This window comes from Zosterops lateralis, assembly GCF_965231275.1.
Source record: "Zosterops lateralis genome assembly, chromosome: 9".
In the NCBI taxonomy this organism is placed as follows: domain Eukaryota; kingdom Metazoa; phylum Chordata; class Aves; order Passeriformes; family Zosteropidae; genus Zosterops; species Zosterops lateralis.
This window is the reverse complement of record NC_139769.1, coordinates 9,916,378-9,937,658: the sequence shown is the minus strand read 5'-3', so window position 1 is coordinate 9,937,658 and position 21,281 is coordinate 9,916,378. Positions and strand designations below refer to the sequence as shown.

At 60.7% G+C, this 21,281-nt stretch overlaps 1 protein-coding gene across 1 annotated transcript; it reads right to left on the bottom strand.

The window, feature by feature from the left end:
• Positions 1 to 13: 13 nt before the first annotated feature.
• Positions 14 to 21,071, bottom strand: PTCH2 (patched 2; the record flags this gene model as incomplete). The annotated part of the gene is made up of 24 exons (XM_083867046.1): positions 14 to 1,186; positions 1,289 to 1,693; positions 1,850 to 2,095; positions 2,499 to 2,598; positions 2,877 to 3,019; positions 3,145 to 3,282; positions 3,819 to 4,102; positions 4,571 to 4,751; positions 4,840 to 4,982; positions 5,243 to 5,555; positions 5,640 to 6,045; positions 6,157 to 6,275; positions 6,355 to 6,480; positions 6,567 to 6,659; positions 6,781 to 6,936; positions 7,017 to 7,148; positions 7,373 to 7,520; positions 7,794 to 7,915; positions 8,009 to 8,204; positions 10,157 to 10,248; positions 10,490 to 10,559; positions 10,677 to 10,866; positions 20,562 to 20,754; positions 21,003 to 21,071. The coding sequence occupies 23 exons, from the start codon at positions 21,069 to 21,071 to the stop codon at positions 1,289 to 1,291; spliced, it is 4,065 nt and encodes a 1,354-aa protein (XP_083723172.1). The 3' UTR covers positions 14 to 1,186.
• Positions 21,072 to 21,281: the final 210 nt, after the last annotated feature.

Here is a 21,281-nt window from a genome sequence, read left to right as displayed (position 1 = left end):
GGGCCGCAGGCACGGCAAACACCGCTGGAGTTAAAGTGCTGGGTAACGGCGCAGATGGTGCCCGGGATGGGGACAGGGACAGGGGCTGGCTGCAGGGACAGCCCCGTTGCACGGGGACATGGTAAAAAATACGGTTTCCCAGCGAGATGTGCCTGGTGGCACCATGGGAACCCACATCAGCGTGCACTGTCCTGTGCGTGCTCAAGCCTGTGCCATCCCCTGGGAAGAGCACAAATGTGACACGGGGCTGTGATCGTGGGACAGCTCAGGAGCTTGGTACAGCAAGGACCACTCCAAGGATCTCCCCCTTCCAAAACCCCGCCTTTGCACTGGGGAGCAACAGGCTCCCTTTTTCCACTGTGGCACATCCATGATCTCCAGCCTTCCCATCCTTGCCACTGGGGAAACTGAGGCACGAACTAGCATATTGGAAGGGGTGAGCTGCCCATGGAGTGGGGGCACGAACAAGGTCTGTGCCCCCAGGCTCCTGCTGCCTCCAGTGGGCAGCCCTGCACTGGGCAAAGGGTCTGCCCGCTCCCTACCTGCACCCTGGGCAGCCAGGCGAGGCTGTAGGCTGAGAAATAAATCTTTTAAAATAAGCTTAAAAATATATATCTCTCTATAGATAGTTTCCCTTTGCAATAAATAAAGGTGGGGGTGCCCACCCTAGGCCTTGCCCCATGGAATGCCAGGGCATAGCTGGCTCTGGGGCTGCCCCCTTATCAGGACAGGGGGCATCAGGGCACCCTGTTGGGGTACCCCAGCTCATGGCCTGGGATGGGTGGTCCCAGGAGGAGGTGATGGGGAGCAGGCAGTGACCCCACAGAGGGGGAGCTGGCATGGCACCGAGTCCACCTTGCCAGCAGCTCCAGAAACAGAGGGGGAGTTAGTGCTTCCATTTCTGGGGGGCAACAAGTCCAGGGCAGGATAACCCCGAGCCCTGGGTGATGGGACACGGCACCAATGGTACAGCCTCAGGTGAGGGACACGCGGGCACGGCATGGCCTGCACACAGCTTGCATAGAAGTGCCAGCCTGCCCTACCAAGCCCCCATGCAGGGTGCAGGGGGCTGGTCCTCCTCGGCCAAGACCGCTCCGGCGATTAGCAGCATGACACGGGCGACCCCGGTCGCACCCTCCTGTGCCCACCGGGTGCTGGGGAGATGCTCTGCCCAGGAACCAGCAACCTGCAAGAAGAGAGATATGGGGGGTCAGTTGGGTCTCTCCACACCCACCTTGCACCCCACACTGCCATGCAGCAGCCCTGGGGAGGGTGTCCCCAAGCTCACCTAGCGGCAGGCACCTGCCCCATGGTGTCCCATGTTCTGCATCTCAAAGGTGTCAGGCACAGCGGTGCAGCTGGTGCTGGGCTCGTCCAGGCAGTCCCGCTCACTGCTGGCAAAGCCCTCAGGGCTGAAGTTGGGGTAGGAGCCAGGCAGTGTGGGGTGCAGGGCCACTGTCACTGATGCAGTAGCTGTGACGGTGGTGTAGCTGCCGGCAGGACCCTGCAGGTGGGTGCTGTAGGTGGGCAGGGCTGCAGGGGGAGCTGGCCGGGTGCCTGGTGGGCCAGGCTGTGGCTGCTCTCGGGGCAGCGTGGTGCATGGCTCCCCAAAGGGCAAGGGGGCTGCAGGCTGAGGGCCAGGAGCCTCTTTCTTCCCCTGAACGTCTAGGCTGTCCTTGTAGGGCTTCAGCACCTGGAGGGGGAACATGAAGCATGAAGGTCACCAGTCATATTGAGCATCTCCCTGGCAACAGCAACAGCATCAGCCCCCATTCCCCAACTCTATCCATGACCCTCTCCCTAGGGATGTAGGGGAGTTGGCAATGCCACAATGGGCAGAGATACTTACAGTGATGCGGGGGAAGCTGGGGTCCTTGCCAGCCTCCAGTAGGATGTGTGCTGGGGCAGGGGGCACAATGAAGGGTCCCCGTGGGCTGCCTGGCACCATGTTTTCCGTGTAATGCTCCGTGTCAGAGGGCTCAGGGAAGGTGGCGGGCCAGGCTGGAGCACGCCGGATGTACAGTCCCCCAGGGCCCAGACATGGGGGTACCGACTCTGGTGGGGGTAGGCAGGGGCCATTATCCACCAGGGATGCCTGGGAAGAGAAGACAGGTCAGAGCGGTCAGGAACAAAGAAGTATGGAGAAGTAGGGAGCATGGGTTGATGTGAGATTGGGGATGTGGGTGATATCAGGTGAAGCAGGGATGGGATCAAATGGGTCAGGAAGGGATGGGGGAAGTTGACCATAGAATGAAACAGGAACAAGGTCAGGTAGGTATGGGGCAAGCAGGATATGGGTCAGAGAAAGAATAAGGTAAAACAGGGATGGTACAGAACAAGAGATGGACTGAGGTGGGTTCGAGATGAGGCTGGGACTGGACAAGGCAAAGATGGATAAAGGGTGAAAGGTGGGCAGGGAGAGGGGCAATGGGAGATGGAGACATGTGGGTACAGGGTTGGAGAAGACAAGGGAGTGGTGGGATGGAGGGGTCTTGTACCTCAGGGGGTGGCCCAATGACAGAGAGCAGGACGGGCAGCAGCACTAGCCCGTTGAGCAGCCCCAGCAGTGTCAGGATGGTCAGCACCGCAAAGAAATACCTGAGGGGGACATAAGCACAGGGGGTAAGCAGGTACAGCCATCATGAACCTGTCCCATCCAAAACATAGCTTCCCATGCCACACCCCCTGGCCCTGCCATGTCTCCCCAGCCTCCAAGATGAAATGGCAAGATGGAATGGCAGTCCCCAGTAAGATGTCCTCACCAGCTGCCCCACATCCCCATTGCCAGACAGGGGGGCTGTTACATCCACCAGCCCCCACTCCCAAAGCTGTTGTAAGGGCAGCAAGTTGCTGGTTTACTCTTCTTCAGTGCTCACCTCATGATGAAATCAAACTCAGAGCCAGCCAGCATGAGGACACCCAGGAGGGTGGAGACAGCACCATCCATCACAGGGGCAAAGGTGTGCTCCAGTGCTGCGGCTGAGCGCACATTCCTGCTCCCTGCAGCTGTCAGGAAGCCCTGAGTGGGATGGAAATGTCATGTGGGGCTGTCCCTGTGTGCCACCCATGATGAGCCACCCATGGGCACATGGCCAAGGGGGTGAGGGTGCCAGAGAATGGGAACCGGGATCAGCCTGTACTCACCAGGGCCACATGGACAGTAAACTCCACACCGATGCCAACCGAGGCAATGAGGATGACCACAGGGATAGCGCTCAGCTTGATGCCCATCAGCCCCATGATGCCAAACAATTCCACAGCCATCATGGCCAGGATGGAGACCTGGAGGTGATGGGGTCAGTAAGGGATGGCTTTGATTGGCTGCCCTCTCTCCCTGGTAAGCTTGATCCTAACCCCATATAGGGCAGCCTCATACCTCACCACCCTTTTTCCCCTCTATTTAGGATGTCCCTCTGTCCCATCTTCTGGGGGTAGTCCTCTCCCTGCTCTGCATGGATGTCATCAAACTCCTGCCCACTACACATATTCCCTTCATAACAGGTTCCCTGATCCTTCCATGTAGGTCCTCCACCAACTGCCACCTCCATGTGGGTGTTTCCATTACAATCTTCTGCATGGATGTATCCAGGGCCCCCTGTTCTCTTCATCAATGATATAACCGATCCCTCCATACAGAAGTCCCCCACTCACTGCCACCCTCATATGGGCATCCCTTCCCCCTAGGGTGCTCCTGGCCACTCCATCACCCAATTCCTATGAAGCAGGTACCCAGGGGAAGTCAGCAGGACGAGAGAAATGCTGGATGCCCACGACCCCACCCATCAGCACCATCCCCGTGCATCAGGGTGCGTACTCACGATGATGCCGGCGGTCCAGGGGTTGAGCAGGAGCAAGGCACAGACGAGGAAGGTGCAGGCCAGCAGGATGCTGATGGCCATCAGGAACCAGTGCCGCAGGCCAATGTACTGCTCCCAGAAGAGGAAGGGGTAGCCGCTGGGGTAGCTCAGCACGCCGTGGCGCTGGGCGGCCTCCTGGCAGATGGCCCGTACGCTCTCAATTGCCTCCACGAAGTCGGATGTGTGACGCAGCCCGCTCAGGTAGAAAGGGAACTGGGCGAATTCCAGGGGCTGGGCTGCTGGGACTGGTGAGGAGATCATAGGGAGTGTGAGGGTATGGACAGTATGGGTGTACAGGCAGCATGAGAGCACCACAGTCACACCAGCCTGAGTGCAGCCTGGACAGCCTGATGCCTGGTGGGTACCACAGGTCTGGGGAGTGTGTAGGGAACAGACTAGGGTCAAGGAGGAGGGCAGGACATTTCTCTACCTGTAGGATTTTTGTGCATTAGTGGGTTACTTTTTGCAGTGAGATGCTCATGGGCTGAAGCAGGTGTGTGTTACTAAGGGCACAGGGAATGCACAGTGAGATGCTCAGGGTGTGGGGCGCAGGAGGACGAGGGTTAAGTATGGGGATGCAAGGCAGTTTACCAACTGGGGTAAGGGATGTGGTGGGTTTCCCTTCTGGACAAAAAGGTGTGGGGAGTAGGGTACTCTGCAGAAGGGTGCCAGGGGCAGGGGGGGGACCTGGCCAACCCACCACTCTCACTCACTTCGCAGGTTCTCGCCCGTGGTGTCGTACTTGTCATGAATCCACTCGGGGGGTGGGGGATAGAAGTTGGCCTGGGAGGCAGCAAAGCCCAGGGGGTCGTTGCTGGCCCACACTGTCAGGCAGATGTAGAAGGTGTCAGGGGGGATGATGCCATTCTCGTCCACCAGTCGCCGTGTGGTCAGCTACAGGACAGACCAGGAGTGGGCATGAGCTGGGCAGCTGGAGCAGAGACATCCCCAGCCCAGTTAGCCCAGCCCTGTCATCACTCACCTGATTGAAGTTGAAGGGCTCCTTCTTGTTGCCAGTCTGGATGAGGAGCTTGTATGCCAGTGCCCCATCCTCGGAGCCATTGCGGTAGCTGTCGTGGGTGATGCGCCCGGCCTGCCAGTCCCTGTCGAAGGTGGCCTGGAGCCCTGGGGATACAGAATGGGGGGTAAGAATCCCTGGGGACACACCACCCTGCATAGCACCCCGTGTGAACCAGGGAGTGTGGTGCCAGAGGGATGGGCACACAGAAATCCCAAGGCTTAGTTTCCAGTGCTGGGCACCTTGGGACCACCCTCCCCAGGGTACTGCACACAGGGGAAGGCATTGCCAGGCCAGTAGTGAGCATGCAGGCTGGGGAGAGGACTGTCAGACAGGAGAGGTCATTGAGAAGAAACATGTCCCTCACCTCGCAGCCAGTCCTGGAAGTAATGGAGCCACATTTTAGGCAGGTCGCGGTTGCCCTCCCGCACCACATACTTGACGGTGCTGAAGGCCTGGTGCAGGCTCAGCAGGGCAGCCTGGGCACCCGGGTAGTGGAAGCCACCCTTAGTGACAATGAACATGTTGTAGAAGGAGAAGTACTTGAACTGGGCCGAGATGAAGGCGTGTGCCTTGGTGTCCCTTGGCACGATGTCCGTCAGGTAGAGGCCATCATGTACCATGGTGGTGCCATAGAGACTCAGCCCCAGCAGTGCCAGGAAGAGCACCACCACTACCACCTGTGGGGACAACAGGGAGGTCAGAAGAGTCCTGTGCCACCCCACCCACCTTGAGTGGCACCACTAGGGCTGCCCCCACCTCACCTTGGTCCGGGTGCGCAGGAGGAGTGGGGCGTACTTCTCCCGGGCAAAATCAGCGAGGCTCCAGCGGCAGAAGGGCAGGGGGACACACTCCCGCCCGCCCTTGGCCTCATCCAGCTGGGACAGCAGATCCCGGGTGGAGCTGGACGGGGCGAAGACCTGCGAGCCCAAGGGGTCAGTGTGGGGCAGGAGGACGGCAGGTGAGGTGCACACCTGGGAGGTGGGTGGCAGGACGGTGACAATGTGGTGGCCCGAGGGGTCACACCGGGTGAAGGCTTGTACAGTGGTGGTGATCTGGGTGCTGGTGGCCACACCAGGGTGCCCATAAGGAGATGGGTGGCAGGCATGGTTGTCATTTGCATCAGCAAGCTCCTGGGGCTGGATCTGGATGACCCGTGAGGAGCAAGGGCTGCGTGGAGAGGATGAAGGAGGAGAGAGAGAAGGATGAGATATTTAGTCATGCCATCTTATTTCAGCAAGTATGGGGTCAGACCCACCCCAGCCAGCCCAGTGCCAGTACCTGTAGAAGCAGCAGAGGATGTCGAGCCGGCGCTTCTCCCGGCGGTGCAGGTCCAGGCTCAGGATAGCAGGGAAAACAAAGAGCACCATGGCGAAGTTGAACACAACCACCACTGCAGCCTGCAGGTATTGGGGAACACATGTCAGAGCAGGGTCCAGCCATCCCTTCCCATCCCCTGGAAAAGGACCATGGCCCTACCTGGAGGGAGAAGGCACGCAGGGCAGGGATGGGCACCAGGGCTGCCATGAAGAAGGCAATCATGTTGCTGACAGAGGTGAGAGCCACACTGGTCCCTGTGCGCTTCAGACACTCACCCGTCCGCTCCTGTAGGGACAGAGAAGGAGTGATGAGAGGGACTATGGAGAGGCAGGAGGAGGCCAAGAAGCCCCTGGGCAGTGCTCAGTGCTCACCTTGAAGGGGATGTGCTGGCTTGTCTCGGTGAAGGCATGAGCCAAGAGAAACATGTCATCCACCCCAATGCCAAGGGCCAGGAAGGGCAGGACCTGCCACAGAGCAGTTGGCGTCAGCAGAGGGACTGGCCACCCCTTGAGAGGGGACTCAGCCACCCCTGAGCCCTTAGGGCCCTGCCCATCTCATTTTACCCAGCTCCCCTCCAGCACATACCTGGGTGGTGGCTGCATTGAAGGAGATGCCCAGCAGTGAGCAAAGCCCCAGGCCAGAGGCAACGGAGAGAGCCACAAGCAGGACCCCAGCCAGGCCCACAGCCCCTTGGGATTTGGAGCAGTCCCACCGCAGCATGGTGACACAGGCGTAGGCCAGCTGGAAGAGCACAGTGGGTTAGCAGGGACCAGGGGGGAGATGGAGGGATGGCAAAGGACAGAGAGAAGGGACACACATACCATGAGGAGGTAGCCTCCAGCCACCCGGATGACACTGACGTCAGAAAAGGACTTCATGATGTCGTTGAGCGTGGTGGTGGAGAAAGCATGGACACTCTGTGTGGCGTTGGGAGGGATGGAATCCTGTGCCAGCTGCCAGAGGTGCATCCCATTAGAGGAGTCAGAACCCCCCTGCTCTACAGTACACCCACCCCAGAGCCATTCAGGGTGTCACCACTGACAGTCCCTAGGTACCCACTGGACCAAAAGGCAGTAGTGCCATGACCCATGGACACATGAAAACCTGGGCACAAAGGGATGCCATGCACAGGCTCACCCCTGCCCAGCACCATGTGGGGGCTGTTCCCAGTGCTCACCTCCACGAATTTCCTCTGCCAGGCCTCCAGGATTGCTCCTGCCTTTTCCTCGCTCCAGCTGATATCATGGATCTCGTAGTCATCCTTGAAGTGCTCATAGAGCTGCCGGGGGCTCATGAGGAGGAACATGGTCTGCAGGGCCTCGGCGCTGGGGACAGGCACGCACCTCGCTGGGACCGGCTGCAGTGCCCCAGGATGCAGGAATGGGTCCATCCCCCACCCCACAGCACCCATCCCCACCACAGACACCCACGAGAGAACCCAGGTGTCCTGCCTCCTCGCTCTGCCTTACTCCAAAGCACTGCCTTGTTCACCAGCCCCACACCCTGGCCAGTCTCTGAGACAGCCCCACAGTGCCCCTGCAGCCAGGGCAGGTATCCTGCCCTGTGCCTGGGGATGCCCACACCACAGTAGCTCTTACCGTAGCAGCTTGCCCTGCGAGTCTTTGGTTGTGCCACCTAAAATCAGCTCCTGCTGCCAGCGCATGAACTTCCTGGAGAAGCCGTGGCAGCCCCCCGAGAGTTCGGCTGGGATGTCAGGGCTCTGTGGGTGGAGGGGAGGTGTCAAGATTGTGGGGCAGGCAGGAGAGCAGTAAGCCCTCACACCCAATCCTGGTTCTCATGGACTGTGACCCACCTGCTGGCTCTGCTTGTTGGGGGCACTGGGGGGACACTGGGGGTCCCGAGGGTCCAGGCAGGGCCGCTCCATGTAAGCCTGGCCCACCTCTGCCTTGTCTAGCAGCTCTTTGAAGCCTTCCAGGGATGTGAACTGCCCCAGCTCCTCCATCAGCTGCAGAGGATCTAGGTTGCTCCACTGGATGTCTGGGCGGCCCCTGAGCAGAGAGCAACACTGAGGTCATGGGGGATGCCAAAACCCACATGCAGTACCACCACCAGCACTGCCAACCCTTCCCAGGGGTGCTGCAGACGCCCTCAAAGGCAGGATGTGAGGATGCTGACGAGCAGCGTCAGTCCCGGCACAGCCCTTACCCCCTCCCGGGGCCGCCCGCGGAATCCCCCGTGCCCTGTGCGCCACAGCGGGCCATGCCCCGAGTCAAGTAGCGTGCCTGATCCTGTTAGTCCGGGACAAAGCGGGGGGAGCCGGCCCTGCTGCCTGGCCCCGCTTTGTGTGAGCAGTCAGGCCGATTACTGCCCGTGGGCTAACATCTTGATACAGGGGAGCAGGCAGGCAATAGCTCCCACCATCCCTCACAGCCCTTCCTGCCATTTTCCCCCAAGCTGGAGAGTTTGGGGCTCAGCAGAGGTCCCGGAGGCCCAGCACAATACTGGGAGCTGGGCGTGGAGTAGGTTCCTGGAGGTCCAGCAGGACCGCACGGGACTTGGGTACCCAGGAAAAGGGTTTTTCCCACTGCCTGCAGATGCTCTGCTCCCTCCACCCCAGCCTGGGGAGCTGGGGGCCAGCTTCCAGCCTCACTCAGCTGCTTTTTTAAGACAGAAAGGACACACAAAAAAGCCAATAACCCAGCCCAACACTCCAAAGAGGGGAAGAAAAAGCCTCGAGCAAGTGTGAGCTCTGGGGAGAAACACAGCCTAATAATTCATGAAGGCTGGCTGGGCCAGAGCCGGCCGCTCGAGATTCCCACATACCAACCGGAGCTGCTGCTGCTTCCAAAGAGAGCCCCTTTTATCTGCTTTCGCTTGCTTCACTGAGCCAGGGCAAATCCTTTTGTCTTTCCATAGATTGCTGCTCTTTGTTCTCCCAGCTCCCGCCCCGCTCACCCCTCGGCGTTAAAAAGGGGGACGAGTCCCCATGGGCTGGCCGGCACTCAGCCGGGGTGCCCGCCCGTGCACCCGCTCACTCGGCTGCGAGGAGAGATGAGTCCCCTCGCTGCTCCGGTGCCACCCTGCCTGCCACATGCCTCAGTCCCAGGCATTGCCTAACCCGGCAAGCAATGCCACCAGCATCCCATTGGGCACAGCCGCCCCAGCCCCACCTGCTCTTGCTCTCTCGGCAGTTCCCCACCCTCTGATAGGGAGAACCTGAGCTCCTGGGGGGGCGAAACCAGCCCCCTAGTCCTGGCTGGGGATGCTGCGGCCCCTTCCCCCTCCTCCCGTCCTCAGCAGCCTGAATAAGGCCACTATTTCATCTATTTGGCAAGGGGCAGCTTTCAGAGCAGCATTAGCATGAGAAAGCACGGGGCTGCGTTTGCTGACAATGCACAAGCCGCCCCAGCTCTCCCGGACAAACACACGCGTAAACAGAAGGAATGTGGGGGAGGCTCCCCGGCCCAGCCCGGGGTCCCCAGCCCCACCACCGCGGTGCGAGTCACTCGCCACCCAGCCCAGGGACTCTGTGCCCTCCGCGCCCCTGGGCGCAGCTCAGGAATGTGGGTGCCCCCCCACAATGGTGGCACCCATGAAGCGCTGTCGGGGGCGGGGGTAGCAGCCTCAAGGACCTGCCTGCGGCACAGCCACTGTCCCCCATTCCCATCCCCGGCTGGTGGGAGAGCACGGCATGGCAGGGATGAGATGGGACGGGCAGTTCCTGCCTGCAGGCTGTGGCCCTTCTGCAGCAGTGCAGCCCTACCTGTGCCACCGAGGCCAGGCAGGGGAGGACAGGGACCTGTCCCAAGGGTGTTGACCCTGTGAGTCAGCAATGGTGGTGGGACCAATCTAGGGCTGAGCAGGACAAGCTGCAGCAGCACCGAAGCACCTTGGAGCAGGCAGAGCCAAGCTGCAAAGGGAGGTCAAACACAGCCCCTCGGCAGCATCTCCATCTCCTGCTCCCACCCACAGCCCAGGATAGATCCCCACACACACTCACGGGAGATAGGCTGAGCCTCCCTGCAGCTTGGAGCCTTCCCAGAAGCAGTCCAGCGGTGTCAGGATCACACAAGGGAACAGCTTCTCTATCATCTGTAGGAGGAGATGCGAGGGGTCAGCAGGGATGGATCAGACCCCCCAGCCTCCCCCCACCTTGCTGGGCTTCCCAAACCTGCACCCTATCACATCCAGCCAGCAGTGCCCTCACAGCACCTGGGGCTGACAAGCCCTGTCCCCACCACAGCCTGTCCACGGCCATTCTCTGATGGGCTGATCCCGTTGGTCAAAGGCCACCCCCTGGGGCTCCGGAGGACCATCCACGACCAGCCCTTACCCTCTCGATCATGCCGTTCTCGATGATGGGGACACCCGACTTGTAGCAGATCTTGTTCAAATCCCACGATCTGGAAAGGCAGGAGGAGGAGCTGAGAATGGGCATATCCCACAGGGGACACGGCAAGGGGTAGAAGGATGTGCAGGGCACGGCGGGGGTCCCGTCCCCCATCTGGAGCCGGACTCACTTTCCGTACAGTGAGACTTGAACCTTGCTGGCGGCCAAGGCCGCCTCGAGGTGGAGCTGCAGGGCCTCCTGCGTCAGGATGTTATCACCATCCTTCTTCGGGGTCTGGATCAACATCTGGGAGGTGTAGACGGACTCCTCGCCCAACTTCTCCTTGGTGTAGCGCAGCTCCTGGCTCACCCGGCTGCCCGCTGTGGGGGGGAACATGATGTGCCCTGTCAGTGCCAGGGCAGGCAGAGCCCCCATCCCACCAATCCGCCCTGCCCATCAGGATGCCCAAGGAATGGGATGGGCAGAATCAAGGCCACACAGCAACAGATGGTGCCCCTCTCACAGGAGCTTCTTGGTGTGAGATTCCCCAAATGCTGCATCCTCTGGGTGCTCATACTCAAAAGATCCAAACAGGGACCACCTAAGGACACACTGGACCAGCATCACCATTCCCACCAACACTGTACCCAGCCCCAAAGCAGCTTGTTGGCTTTGCTTTCCCCAGAAAAAACCCACAGAGATGGTTGGTGAAGCAGACTCCACTTCCACCTGTGCACTGTGGTGGGTGCAGCAGTTGCCCAAAACCAGCCCACAAAATGGAAAATGAAACTGGGGGCACTCCAGCCCAGCTGCTCCATGGCACCCCAAGGCAGGCAGGGAATGAGCGTAGGGAGAGGCAGGCACCACAGAGTGTGCCTTGCAGGTGTAGGCTGCCCCAGGAGAGGTTTGGGGACAGGGAGGGAGGTGGTGCTGGGGACATCACTCTTCCCTGCCAAGGCTCTGGGATCTGTCCCCCTTGTCAGCAGGGGAGCTCCAAGCACAGCAGGGCCAAGGTTTCCAGCTGAAGCCACTGACTTCATTTGTGGCTGCCTCGGCGTGGAAGAGGAATCCCCTCCCAGCCAGCATGGCTGGGGCTGGGACCAAACCCTGCATGGCTGAGCACCATCCCAGGGACATTTGTCCCCATTCCCTTTGAATGTGGGGGTGCCATCCCACCTGGCATAGCAAAGGGGAGATAACACAGCCCACAGGAGGGTGGGAAGTAGATTCTGAGACCCCTCCCAAGTGCACCACTTGGCTGCCCTGCTCCCAGCCCCCTGCCCAGGGTGGGAGGGATGCTGCCCTGGCACATCTGGGGTGTAGCCCCCATCTGAGTGCTACCCACTGGGGTACCCCAGGATGCCCAGCGTGGGATGCTTCCCCAGGCAGTGCTGCTGGCAGGGGTGAGGCCAGCTCCTGCCCGGCCCCAGGAAAGCAGGGGGAGGTCACGATTCATCTGCACCAGGACGCTCCCTCAGCAAGAGGCGGGGGCCCCGGCGGGCCTGGCCCTCCGCCAGCACTGAGGAGGCCGGACTGAGACCACAAATAAGGAGCAGAATCTTCCCTTTTAATGACTTATTATATGGGTTGGTGTTTTTGTTTTTTGTTTTTTTTTCTTTTCCCTGCTTTTTGGGAACGGAGAGGGCAAAGCATCTTTATTGTTCCTGGCTGGGCCAGGGAGCAGCTGGTGTCCATCAGATGCCAGTTGGGATAGAGGTTGTGCCAGGGACAGGGAGGGGGGGACACGGCCGCGGCTTTTGTGTGTGTGTCAGAGGGGATAGCAGCACCCAGGGCGAGGGGACGAGGACACAGGGAGGGTGGGTGTCGGGGGTGGGGAAGAGGGACGCCCATCCCGTTCCCAGCAGGCTGGGAGGTCGGGCAGGAGGTGCGCCAAGCTGCTCTGATCTCAGCCATGCCACCCACGCCGAGCCCGGGCGGGAGGTGGGACACGGCGATGAGGGGGTGCCCGACAGCGCTGCTATTCCCGGGGGATGCATCCTGCTACGCCCTGCCCTGCCGGCATCTCCGCCCAGCGCGGCTGCGGGAGGAGCCGCACATCTGCAAGCACGGGGTGGGGGCGAGCCCCCCGAAAAATTAAGGAGAGAGAGAAGAGAAAAAAAAAAAAAAAAAAAAAAGAAAAAAAAAAGAGAGAGAGAGAGAGAGAGAAAATAAAAAGCCGTCCCTTGTAATTAGTGTTAATTTGGAACAGGGCACTGCGAGCCGTCAGCAAGCTTCAAAGGCCGTGAGGAAGCCTCAAATTCCAACACCCTAATTAACCAAAGAGCAACATGAAAAGACAAGGCAGCGCACACAGGGCTGCCAAGGACACTTCAAACGGGCGCGCGCCCGCCGGCCGGCCAGCCCCGGAGCGGGAGAGACGCCCCGCGCCGCACGCACCCCCCGGCCGGGGAGAGGCACCCCCATACCAACAATGAGCACGTTAATGAGGAACTGTATGTAAATTCTTCCTTTTTGTTGTTGTTGTTGTGTTGGGCTTTTTTTTTTTTTTTTTTTTTTCCAATTAACAAAGGGAGCCCTTGGCTTTTTCATGCAAAGAGCTCTCTGGTTCCAATCAGGCGTCCGGTCCTGCTTACTAACAGCCTGCTCTGCTCCCTGGCAGGGTTTGGCTTCACTGCTCTGCACCCACAGCTCCCTCCAAAATCCCACAGCAGGGCCTGGGGGCAGGACAGTCCCCCGGGGCAGGAGCACCCCCGCTGGGATTGGGCATTGCTCCTTGGTACCGCTGCCTGGGGTTTCACGGGGTGCAGGCTCAGAGCAGTTCGGGCTGGACAGTGGATTGGGACCCCATGCGCAAACACCTGGGGCGCAGAGCAGATCCCTGCCCTGCCCAAGCAGGGAGAGTGGATGCAGTCATGGGACAGGGTCCCTGGCACTGAGGGTGGCTGCGTGTGCGGCTGCCTCCCATCCACGGGCCATGCCGGGGGAGCCCTCCCCGTAATTACAGCATCCACCACAAAATTATAGAGCAGGGCCAGAGCCTCCCTGCCCCCTTCCAGGCCACCCTGCCTGAGCCATTCCCCTGCCACTGCTCCCCAAACCCTCCTGGCACACCCACAGCCACGGCACTGCAGCCAGTTCACCTTCACACAGTGGGACCAACTTGTGCCCTCTGCTGCCCCAGCCAAGACAGACACTCAGCCCTGTGTTGTCCTCCTGCCCTGGAAGGGGTCTGATCCCAGCTCATTCCACATCTCCCCAGGGCTAGCCAGAACTTCCAAGCTCATCTCAGAGAGTCTGGGGTCAGCTGAGCCCATGCCAGGCCCTGCTGTCCACAGTGCAGCTGCAAAGCCCCCCAGCCCGGGGCTGTCCCCCCTGCAGCCACCCCGCCGGCTGTGACAGCAAGGAGACCTCCCACCGTGCTCTCCCAGGGCAGGAGGTGAACAAACCCCGCGGTGCCCCGAGGCACCCAAGGGTGGGGGGCAGCAGTGAGTGTGCCAGGGCAGCGTGTCTGGGTGGCACGGGGAGGGCAATGGGTCGGGGGCAGGCTGCCAGCCCCACACTGAGCCCTCCCTGCCTGGCAAGGCTGAAGGCGAGGGAGGGATGTGGGAGGTGCTGGGGACCACAGAGAGGTGCTGGTGTCTCCCCAGGAAACTCGTGCTGCAAAGCCCACTCTGTCCTGTCAGGGTGGGTACAGGCCATGGTCAACAGCCTTGTCACCACAGTGCAGATGGTCCCCAGGCACTGCCCGTGTTGTCACCACTTGGGTGGGACAGGATGGCAGGGAGGGAGCACTCCTGGGTACATATTCTCACTCGGACCCCAAAATCAGGCTTTGCCCTGCTTGGTGTAATGGGGCAACAAATGTTGTTGAGTCCCAGACTGGGCTGGTGCACAGGGGATGCTGCAACCCCGACCCCAGCTCCAGCTGGGCCCACTACCAAGGGACTTGATGAGCAGCCCCCTTTCTACAGCCAAACATCCCAATGCTGGGGTTGGAAACCATCACAAAGGCACAGCTGGGAGTGGGGCAAGGTCAGGCTGAGATCCCCTGGGAAAAGCCATCCCACGGGGAACCCCCTTTGCAGCACCCCCTGCTACAAGAGGCACCCACGGGGGCGAACACAGACCGAGTGCATCCCGCTGGCAGAGATGGCTGCCCTGGGTGATCAGAGCCCCACGGGCTTCAGAGGGATGCCAGAACCATCCTGCAAACTCAAGCACCATCCCGCATCCCGGTGGGAGGGGGTCCCGAGGCACCGCCCCAAGCATCCCTCGGCTGCAGCTTCCCCGTGCTGAGCGGCGTGCAAGCCGGAGGCCACCTTCAAAGTGTTGTGGGGCGGATTAGCTGGATTAGGGAGGCAGTGAAAGGACCCATGCTGCTCCGGAGGAAGTCTCGCCCAGGGCACACTGAAAGAGCCATTTTTACCTGTCCCGGCCGCTACCGCCAGCCTCGCCAAAAGCCCGGCGGCCCCATCCTGTCAAAACACGTCCTGCCGGCCCCATTCACCCCGCGGCCGGCCCCGGCAAGGGGGGCACTGCCCGGCAGATGGGTGCCCCCGGCCGCACCAAGGGACGGGCGAGGGCTCTGCGCCGCCCCGGCAGCTCCAGCTAAACCCAGGCACAGTGAAGGGGCTCCCAGCTAAGTCAAGAGGGGCGGCAGAAGACGGGGATGCCTTCAAAAAGCCAGCGGCGGAGGGGCTGAAAGGGCCCGTTTGGGGCCAGCTCCCCAGCCGCCGGCCCCGGCCGAACTCTTTTGTTTAACGGCAAAGCTAAATTAATGTCTTTATTACCCCAAACCGGGGGGCGGCGGTTCCCAGCACAGGGAGGGGGCAGCCCCGAGCTCGCACCGCCCCGGCCAGCGCCGAGGGGACAGCGCGACCCCCGAAAAACAGAGAGGGGGGAAAAAAAAGAGGGGAGGGGGGAGAGAGGGGATTCAGTTGGGAACTATTCACCGCTAAGACTCCTGTCAGCATTGACATAAATTTCCACTGGTGTTGGCATTTAGGCATTTGCCATTTCCATATGTATAGGGCTGCCTGTACTAATTATGCTAATCACCCCCTCTGTTGGCTGCTGTGAAAAATGGCCACATTAGGCACTCCACTGCTTGCTAATGTCACTTAATGTGTGGTTGAAACATACATTCATCCCCCTCTGAATGGTGAAATTTTTCCACATTGCTGGCTTCATTCAGGCAAGAAATGAATTTTTTGAACTCAGACCACTTTTCCAGGCCCGAGGGAGAGGCAGATAATAAAACCCTCTTCTTGGGCCCTGGCGCTGCCCCCTCCCAGCCGCCAAATAACATTTAAAACACACAAAAAAAGAGCCCCTTCCCTAAGTCCGTAGATATGTCCAAGTTAAAAAAAAAAAAAAAAAAAAAAAAAAAAAAAAAAAAAAAAAAAAAAAAGAGATTAAAAAAAACAACAACAAAAAACCCACACTTTCTAGGAAATAAAAAAATATATAAGTTGAAAAGCAAAGGAAAATGGATAGGGGCAGATAAGCCACAGCCATCTGTAAAGTCTTCCAGTCTCTTCGGGTTAATTAGCAAAATTTTCCAGCCCAAAAAAGCTGACCAAGCTGTCAAGGAAGGGAAAAGGAAGAGCAAGAGGTTTTGCGCTCACCTCCCAAAGATAAATAAATAAAGGTGAAGTGCCTGGACCCCATCTTCTGGTGGGTGGGGGGCGACTGGGTGAGCTCCTTCCCCCCCTCCCTTCCCGAGAAGAAAGGTCCTTTCAGAGCCAGAGGGGAGAGCCAGACAGGCAGGTTTTTGGGATAACAGGGACCCCAGTCCTTCATGGCAGCAACACCCCAGCTGCTCCTCACTCCTCCAAGCCCCCGAGCATGGGGGCATAGTGTCCCCACAGATGCCCAGACCCTGCAAACAGAGAGGACAGCAGAGTCCTGGAGGAAAAATCCCACTAGGCCAGGCAAGACAGTCCCCAGGCACCCTGGGCTGTCTTTTTACTTCCTGCAGAGTAATACCTGTGCCACCACACTCCAAAAGAAATAGAGACCCTCTTCCCCAGGACACCCATGTGGAGACAGAGCAGGGACATGGCAGTCCAGGAGCCACCCCACAGGAGTGAAGCCAGATCCCAGCAGGCACCTTGCTGCACCAGATATGGGGACAAAGTGCCATTAGAGCCCCCTAACCTGTCAGCACCAGCCGCACACAGCCCCCCAGATTCACCCACTCCTTTCTCAGCCCCTGCACAAACACCCCACCCCACAAACCCACCCACCCAGCAACGAGACCACCCACCTCTCTGTGTGCCCACCCAGGAACGGCTGTGGCATCCCACTCTCCCCCACTGCTGCTGCCCCACACCCCTCCACGGGACCCACCCAGCACAGTGGGGACAGGGGCTGGGAAGAGGGGCCACACAGACAGTGGTGAGGGCATTCAATCCTGTCCTTGGCTTCCTGTTGGGGCTTTCCCGTTCCCTATGCCCCTCTCTCTGCAAATACAGTCAGGCAACACCTCCTCTCCATCTTGTCCTGCTGCAGGAGGAGCTCCAGGCTGCATCCCAGCCCTGTCCTGGGTGCCGAGGAAGTGCTGCCCTGTGCCAAGAACTGTTGCAGAGGTCAAGGAAGGACAGAAGCCACTGCCAAGAGGGTTGGGGGTGTCTCAACTCTGTGCCCCAAGATGAGAACAAAGGAGCAAATTCCCCTCACCCCCGGAAGATGCATCCTATTTCATCCCACCAGCACATTCGGGGTGTCCATGACCCCTCCAGGAAAGGGACAGGGTCTTCTCCAGGGAGACTCAGCAGCTCTTTGAGAGCGCGACGGCTGTGCGGGGCTCTTGGCTGTTCCGGTTAGGAATTAACCCGGCCTTCCTTTGAACCAGCCCTCGGCGCTATAAATCAGGCAGACCCATTCACCACCCAGGGCTCTGCCTGCCCAGAGCTCGCCTCCCCGGCCCCTTGGCCCTAAAGACGCCCTGGGAGAGCCAGGAACAGCTGCCAGGTGTCTAGAGGTAACTCAACACTCGCCGCGAGCCGGGATTTCAAAGCCTCCGAGTGGCTAATTGCTTCGGAGGAGCCTAATTGAACATTTCCACAGTCGAGTCCAATTTATGGGGTGACACAGCCTCCTTCCATCTCCCAAAGAGGGATACAGGTCAGGCATAACCCCCAAACACCGCAAGAACCCCTCAGCCAGCCCCCTGGTCTAAGAACATTCCCAGAATTGGGACAGAGGACCCTCTGCTTTCCCACAGTGACCAGGGTCACAGCTGAGGCTCAGAAGGACATACCATCAGCATGGCCCGAATGCTGACCCCAGTCATGGGGCCAAAGCAGGACTGCCCACCCTATTCCCCTGTTTGGGGAGGAGGGGGATGGGACACCAGCACCATGCTCCCGTGGGAAGCAGCTCCCTTCTCTCCTCTGCTCACCAGGATCCCAGCTCCCAGAGAGCTGAGCTCAGCCTGCAGTGGGGACTGCCTGGCACAGGGTCACACTCTGCTCCTGCAGCACTGGGACCACACCTGGGTGCGGTGGTTTGCGGGAGGGAGCATCACCATCCGCATCCCTCAGCCTGGCCAGGCAGAGGCAGGTGATCGAGTGCAGTCACCAGAGACTTCCTGGAACCTTAAAGCACCCTGCGCCTGAGCTGAGACCTACTGGGCTAGGATGATGGGCTTGGGATTCCCTGCCCACACACCCTGCCCCTTAGACACCCTACAGCACTGCCTCAGGGCTGGCATGAACCACACTCCCACAAACATCTCCGACCCAAAGGAAGCAGGAGTTCAGGCCCCCAGCACCCTGGGGATCCCAAACACTTGGAACCAAGCTGATGGGATACCAACTTTGCCAGCCAAGGAGCAAGAACTGTGCTGCTTCAGCCTGGCATAGTGGTACCAGGCTCACTGCAGAGGACACACACCCCAACCCTGCCACACACCTGGCAACGTGAGAAAGTAGCGGCTGAGAAAAATCCCAAAGCAGCTTCAAGTGCTCTGGATCCAATCACAGAGTCTGGGAAATTGTGTCCTACTCTCCAGGGGCATCCCAGGCCCTCCTGTCCCCTGATAATGCCCATCCCCACACCAGCAGGATGGAGTGCAGTGATCAGGGCTGGGCACACACGGGAGATGCTTTGATCTCTCCAGAAAATGCAGAAGCTGAGCCTGGCGGTGAGGCAAAGACCTACAGATGGTTCTGGGGAAGGCAGGCAGCCCCAGAGCTGATACACGAGACTGAAAGTGTCACCGCAAACCTTCCTCCCACATCCTGACCCATCCTGGCCTGCCTGCCAGGGACCCCACGGGACTAAAGCCATCTCAGACACATCGTCATTGGTGGTCGCAGGTTGTGCCAACGCCTGAGGACACTGGGGCTGTGCCACCCAGGAGGAAGGCACGGAGGGGTCTGCCCCAAGTGCACAGTCCCGGGGGAAGGGCCCTCCCAGGAAGGACAAGGAGGGGCTCTGAGCAGCACCCTTGGCATCACACATCATCGCCAACCAGGCACCACAGATGCAGAGCAGGGGCTGTGCACAGACCCCAGTGCACCCACTGCCCAGGAAGGGGCAGGACACCCCTGCTCGGCGGGATTTCACCACAGAGTAAAAAAAAAAAAAAAAAAAAAAATTAAATCCAGCTCCTGACACTGTGGAAGACGGGAAGCCATGAGAAAGAGAAGGTTCCTGAGAGAGGCCCCCGGCACCCACATTACAGCCAGACCGCAGTGTGGGGGAAATCCCCCAAGAGCAGCCGCAGTCGCTCCCGGCTGTGCCCGTGCGAGAAGGGAAGCAAAGCACAGTGGGGCACAGGAAAAGCTGGGTTTCTGGGCGCTTCCAGCCGTCCCCAGGCTTGGCCCCTTCCCCATCCCACTCTCCACCCTGATGTGCCACAAGTCCCATTCCCTTTAACAGGAACAACCACAGCCGCTTTCCTGGCCACAGTTCTACAAAACGCTGACTCCTTGCTACCCCAAAAGCACAATAAAAATTCAATGGAGCCGGAGCCACGACCCAGAGTGAGGGAACCACGGAGGGAGCACGTCCCTCCTTCAGCAGCCACAGCAAAAGTGCTGGCTGGACCGGGAGGTATCACTGGATTTCTCTGCTACGTGTTGCAGTGGAAGGGGGTGATGGAGACGAGATGTGGGGAAGGGGGACAAACATCCCTGGGGAGTGGGGAGCAGGTGGGAGAGCCGGGCATTCCTGGGCAGGGGTCCGTGTGTGCATCTGTGTGCAAGCAGCCAGGGAGCGCAGAGCTCTTTTTTTTTTTTTTTTTTTAAATTAGAGAGGAAAAAAAAAAAAAAAAAAAAAAAAAAAAAAAAAAAAAAAAGGGGGTGGGAGAGCAAAGTTGCTTCTATTGTTGAACCAAATCCAAGAGTAGCTGAGGACCACACAGGGAGCGGGGCGTGGGGGAGGAGGCAGCGCTCCCGCACAAAGATGGCTGACACCCCTCCGCTGAGCAACATCTGCCCCTGCACAGCCCCCCGCGGGGACCCCCGCCCGGGGATCCCCCCGCCGCAGGACGGGGCTGCCATTCGGGGCGCTGCCCCCCCGGGGGGGCCCCAAAGCCGAAGGGAGGCGAAAGGAAAGCAAATCCCAGAGCCGCGAAGCGGGGCTGCAGGGATCGGGGAGAGAAAATCCACGCTGGAGTTATTAATAACAAAGGAGGGGGATCAGCCGCTTCCACTCGGAAACGGGGATTTGCTCCCGCCTGACCCTGCCCGCGCTCCGCTCCCTCGGGCCGGGCTCCCGGGCCGGGACTGGCGGCTCCGGCTCTGCCCGGAGCGGGGCTGGGGCCGTCCCCGGGGGTTTTCCCACCGGGAAGGGGGTGCCGAGCACCGGCCCCGTCGCACGTGTCTCCAACCTCGCTTGGGGACCCCCGTGGGGACACGCGTGGGGTTCCCCGCAAGCCAAGCCCGGCACCCGCGCAAGGCGCAGCCCGAGCGCAGCCGGACCCGGCTCGGGGCACCCCCGGCCCCGGCCCCGGGACACCCGGCAGCGGCATCCTCACCCTCCTCCTCCCGCCCGCGCTGTCACCTGCCTCCCGCCGGCCCCGCCGCGCGTGGGGACAAAGCCCGGCCGGGAGCGGGACCGGGACCGTTCCCACGGGCCGCCGAGCCCGCGGGGCCGCGCTTACCTTCCACCCAGAGGTGCTCGATGTCGGTCTCGATGGAGGCCACCCGCAGTCCCACGGCCAGCGCCCCGAACACCAGCAGCCCCACGAAGAGCACCTTCCCGCAGTGCCGCTGGATCCGGCAGCCCAGCGCGAAGAGCAGCGCCTGAAAGCGGGCCCGCAGCCACAGCGGGGTCCTCTGGCCCACGGCCCTGCCCTGCGGAGGGGGCGAGGATCGGGTCAGCCCGGGAGAGGAGCGGGGAGAGCCCTGCCCGGGGCAGCGGACCCGCGGCGGGCCGGGATGCCGCGCTCGGCTGCGGAGCGGGACCGCCGTGCCGGAGCTTCTTCCCCGAGCCGGGGGAACGCGGGGGGTTCCCGCACCCGCCCCGGGCTCCCCGGCGCTCTCCCGGCTCCCGTCCCCGGCCCGCAGCCCCCGGGAGCGGGCGATGCTCGCCCCGCACTCACCTCGGGCAGCGGCTTGCGGCGGGCGGCGCGGGGCGGCGGCGGCGCGGCGCGGGGGGGCTCGGCCGGCATGGCGGGGCGGCTGGCGGGGCTGGGCACCCCCCGTTATGTGGGGCCGAGCGCGGCGGCGGCCCCCATGCGCGCGGCGGGGCCGTGCCGGTGCCGGTGCCGGTGCCGGTGCCGGTGCGATGGAGGGCTGTGTGTGCGCCGCCGGCCGCCCGCCGCGCCTCTAAAGGGGAGGCGGGGGCGGGGGGCGCCGGGGCCGCGCCGCCGCCGCCGCTC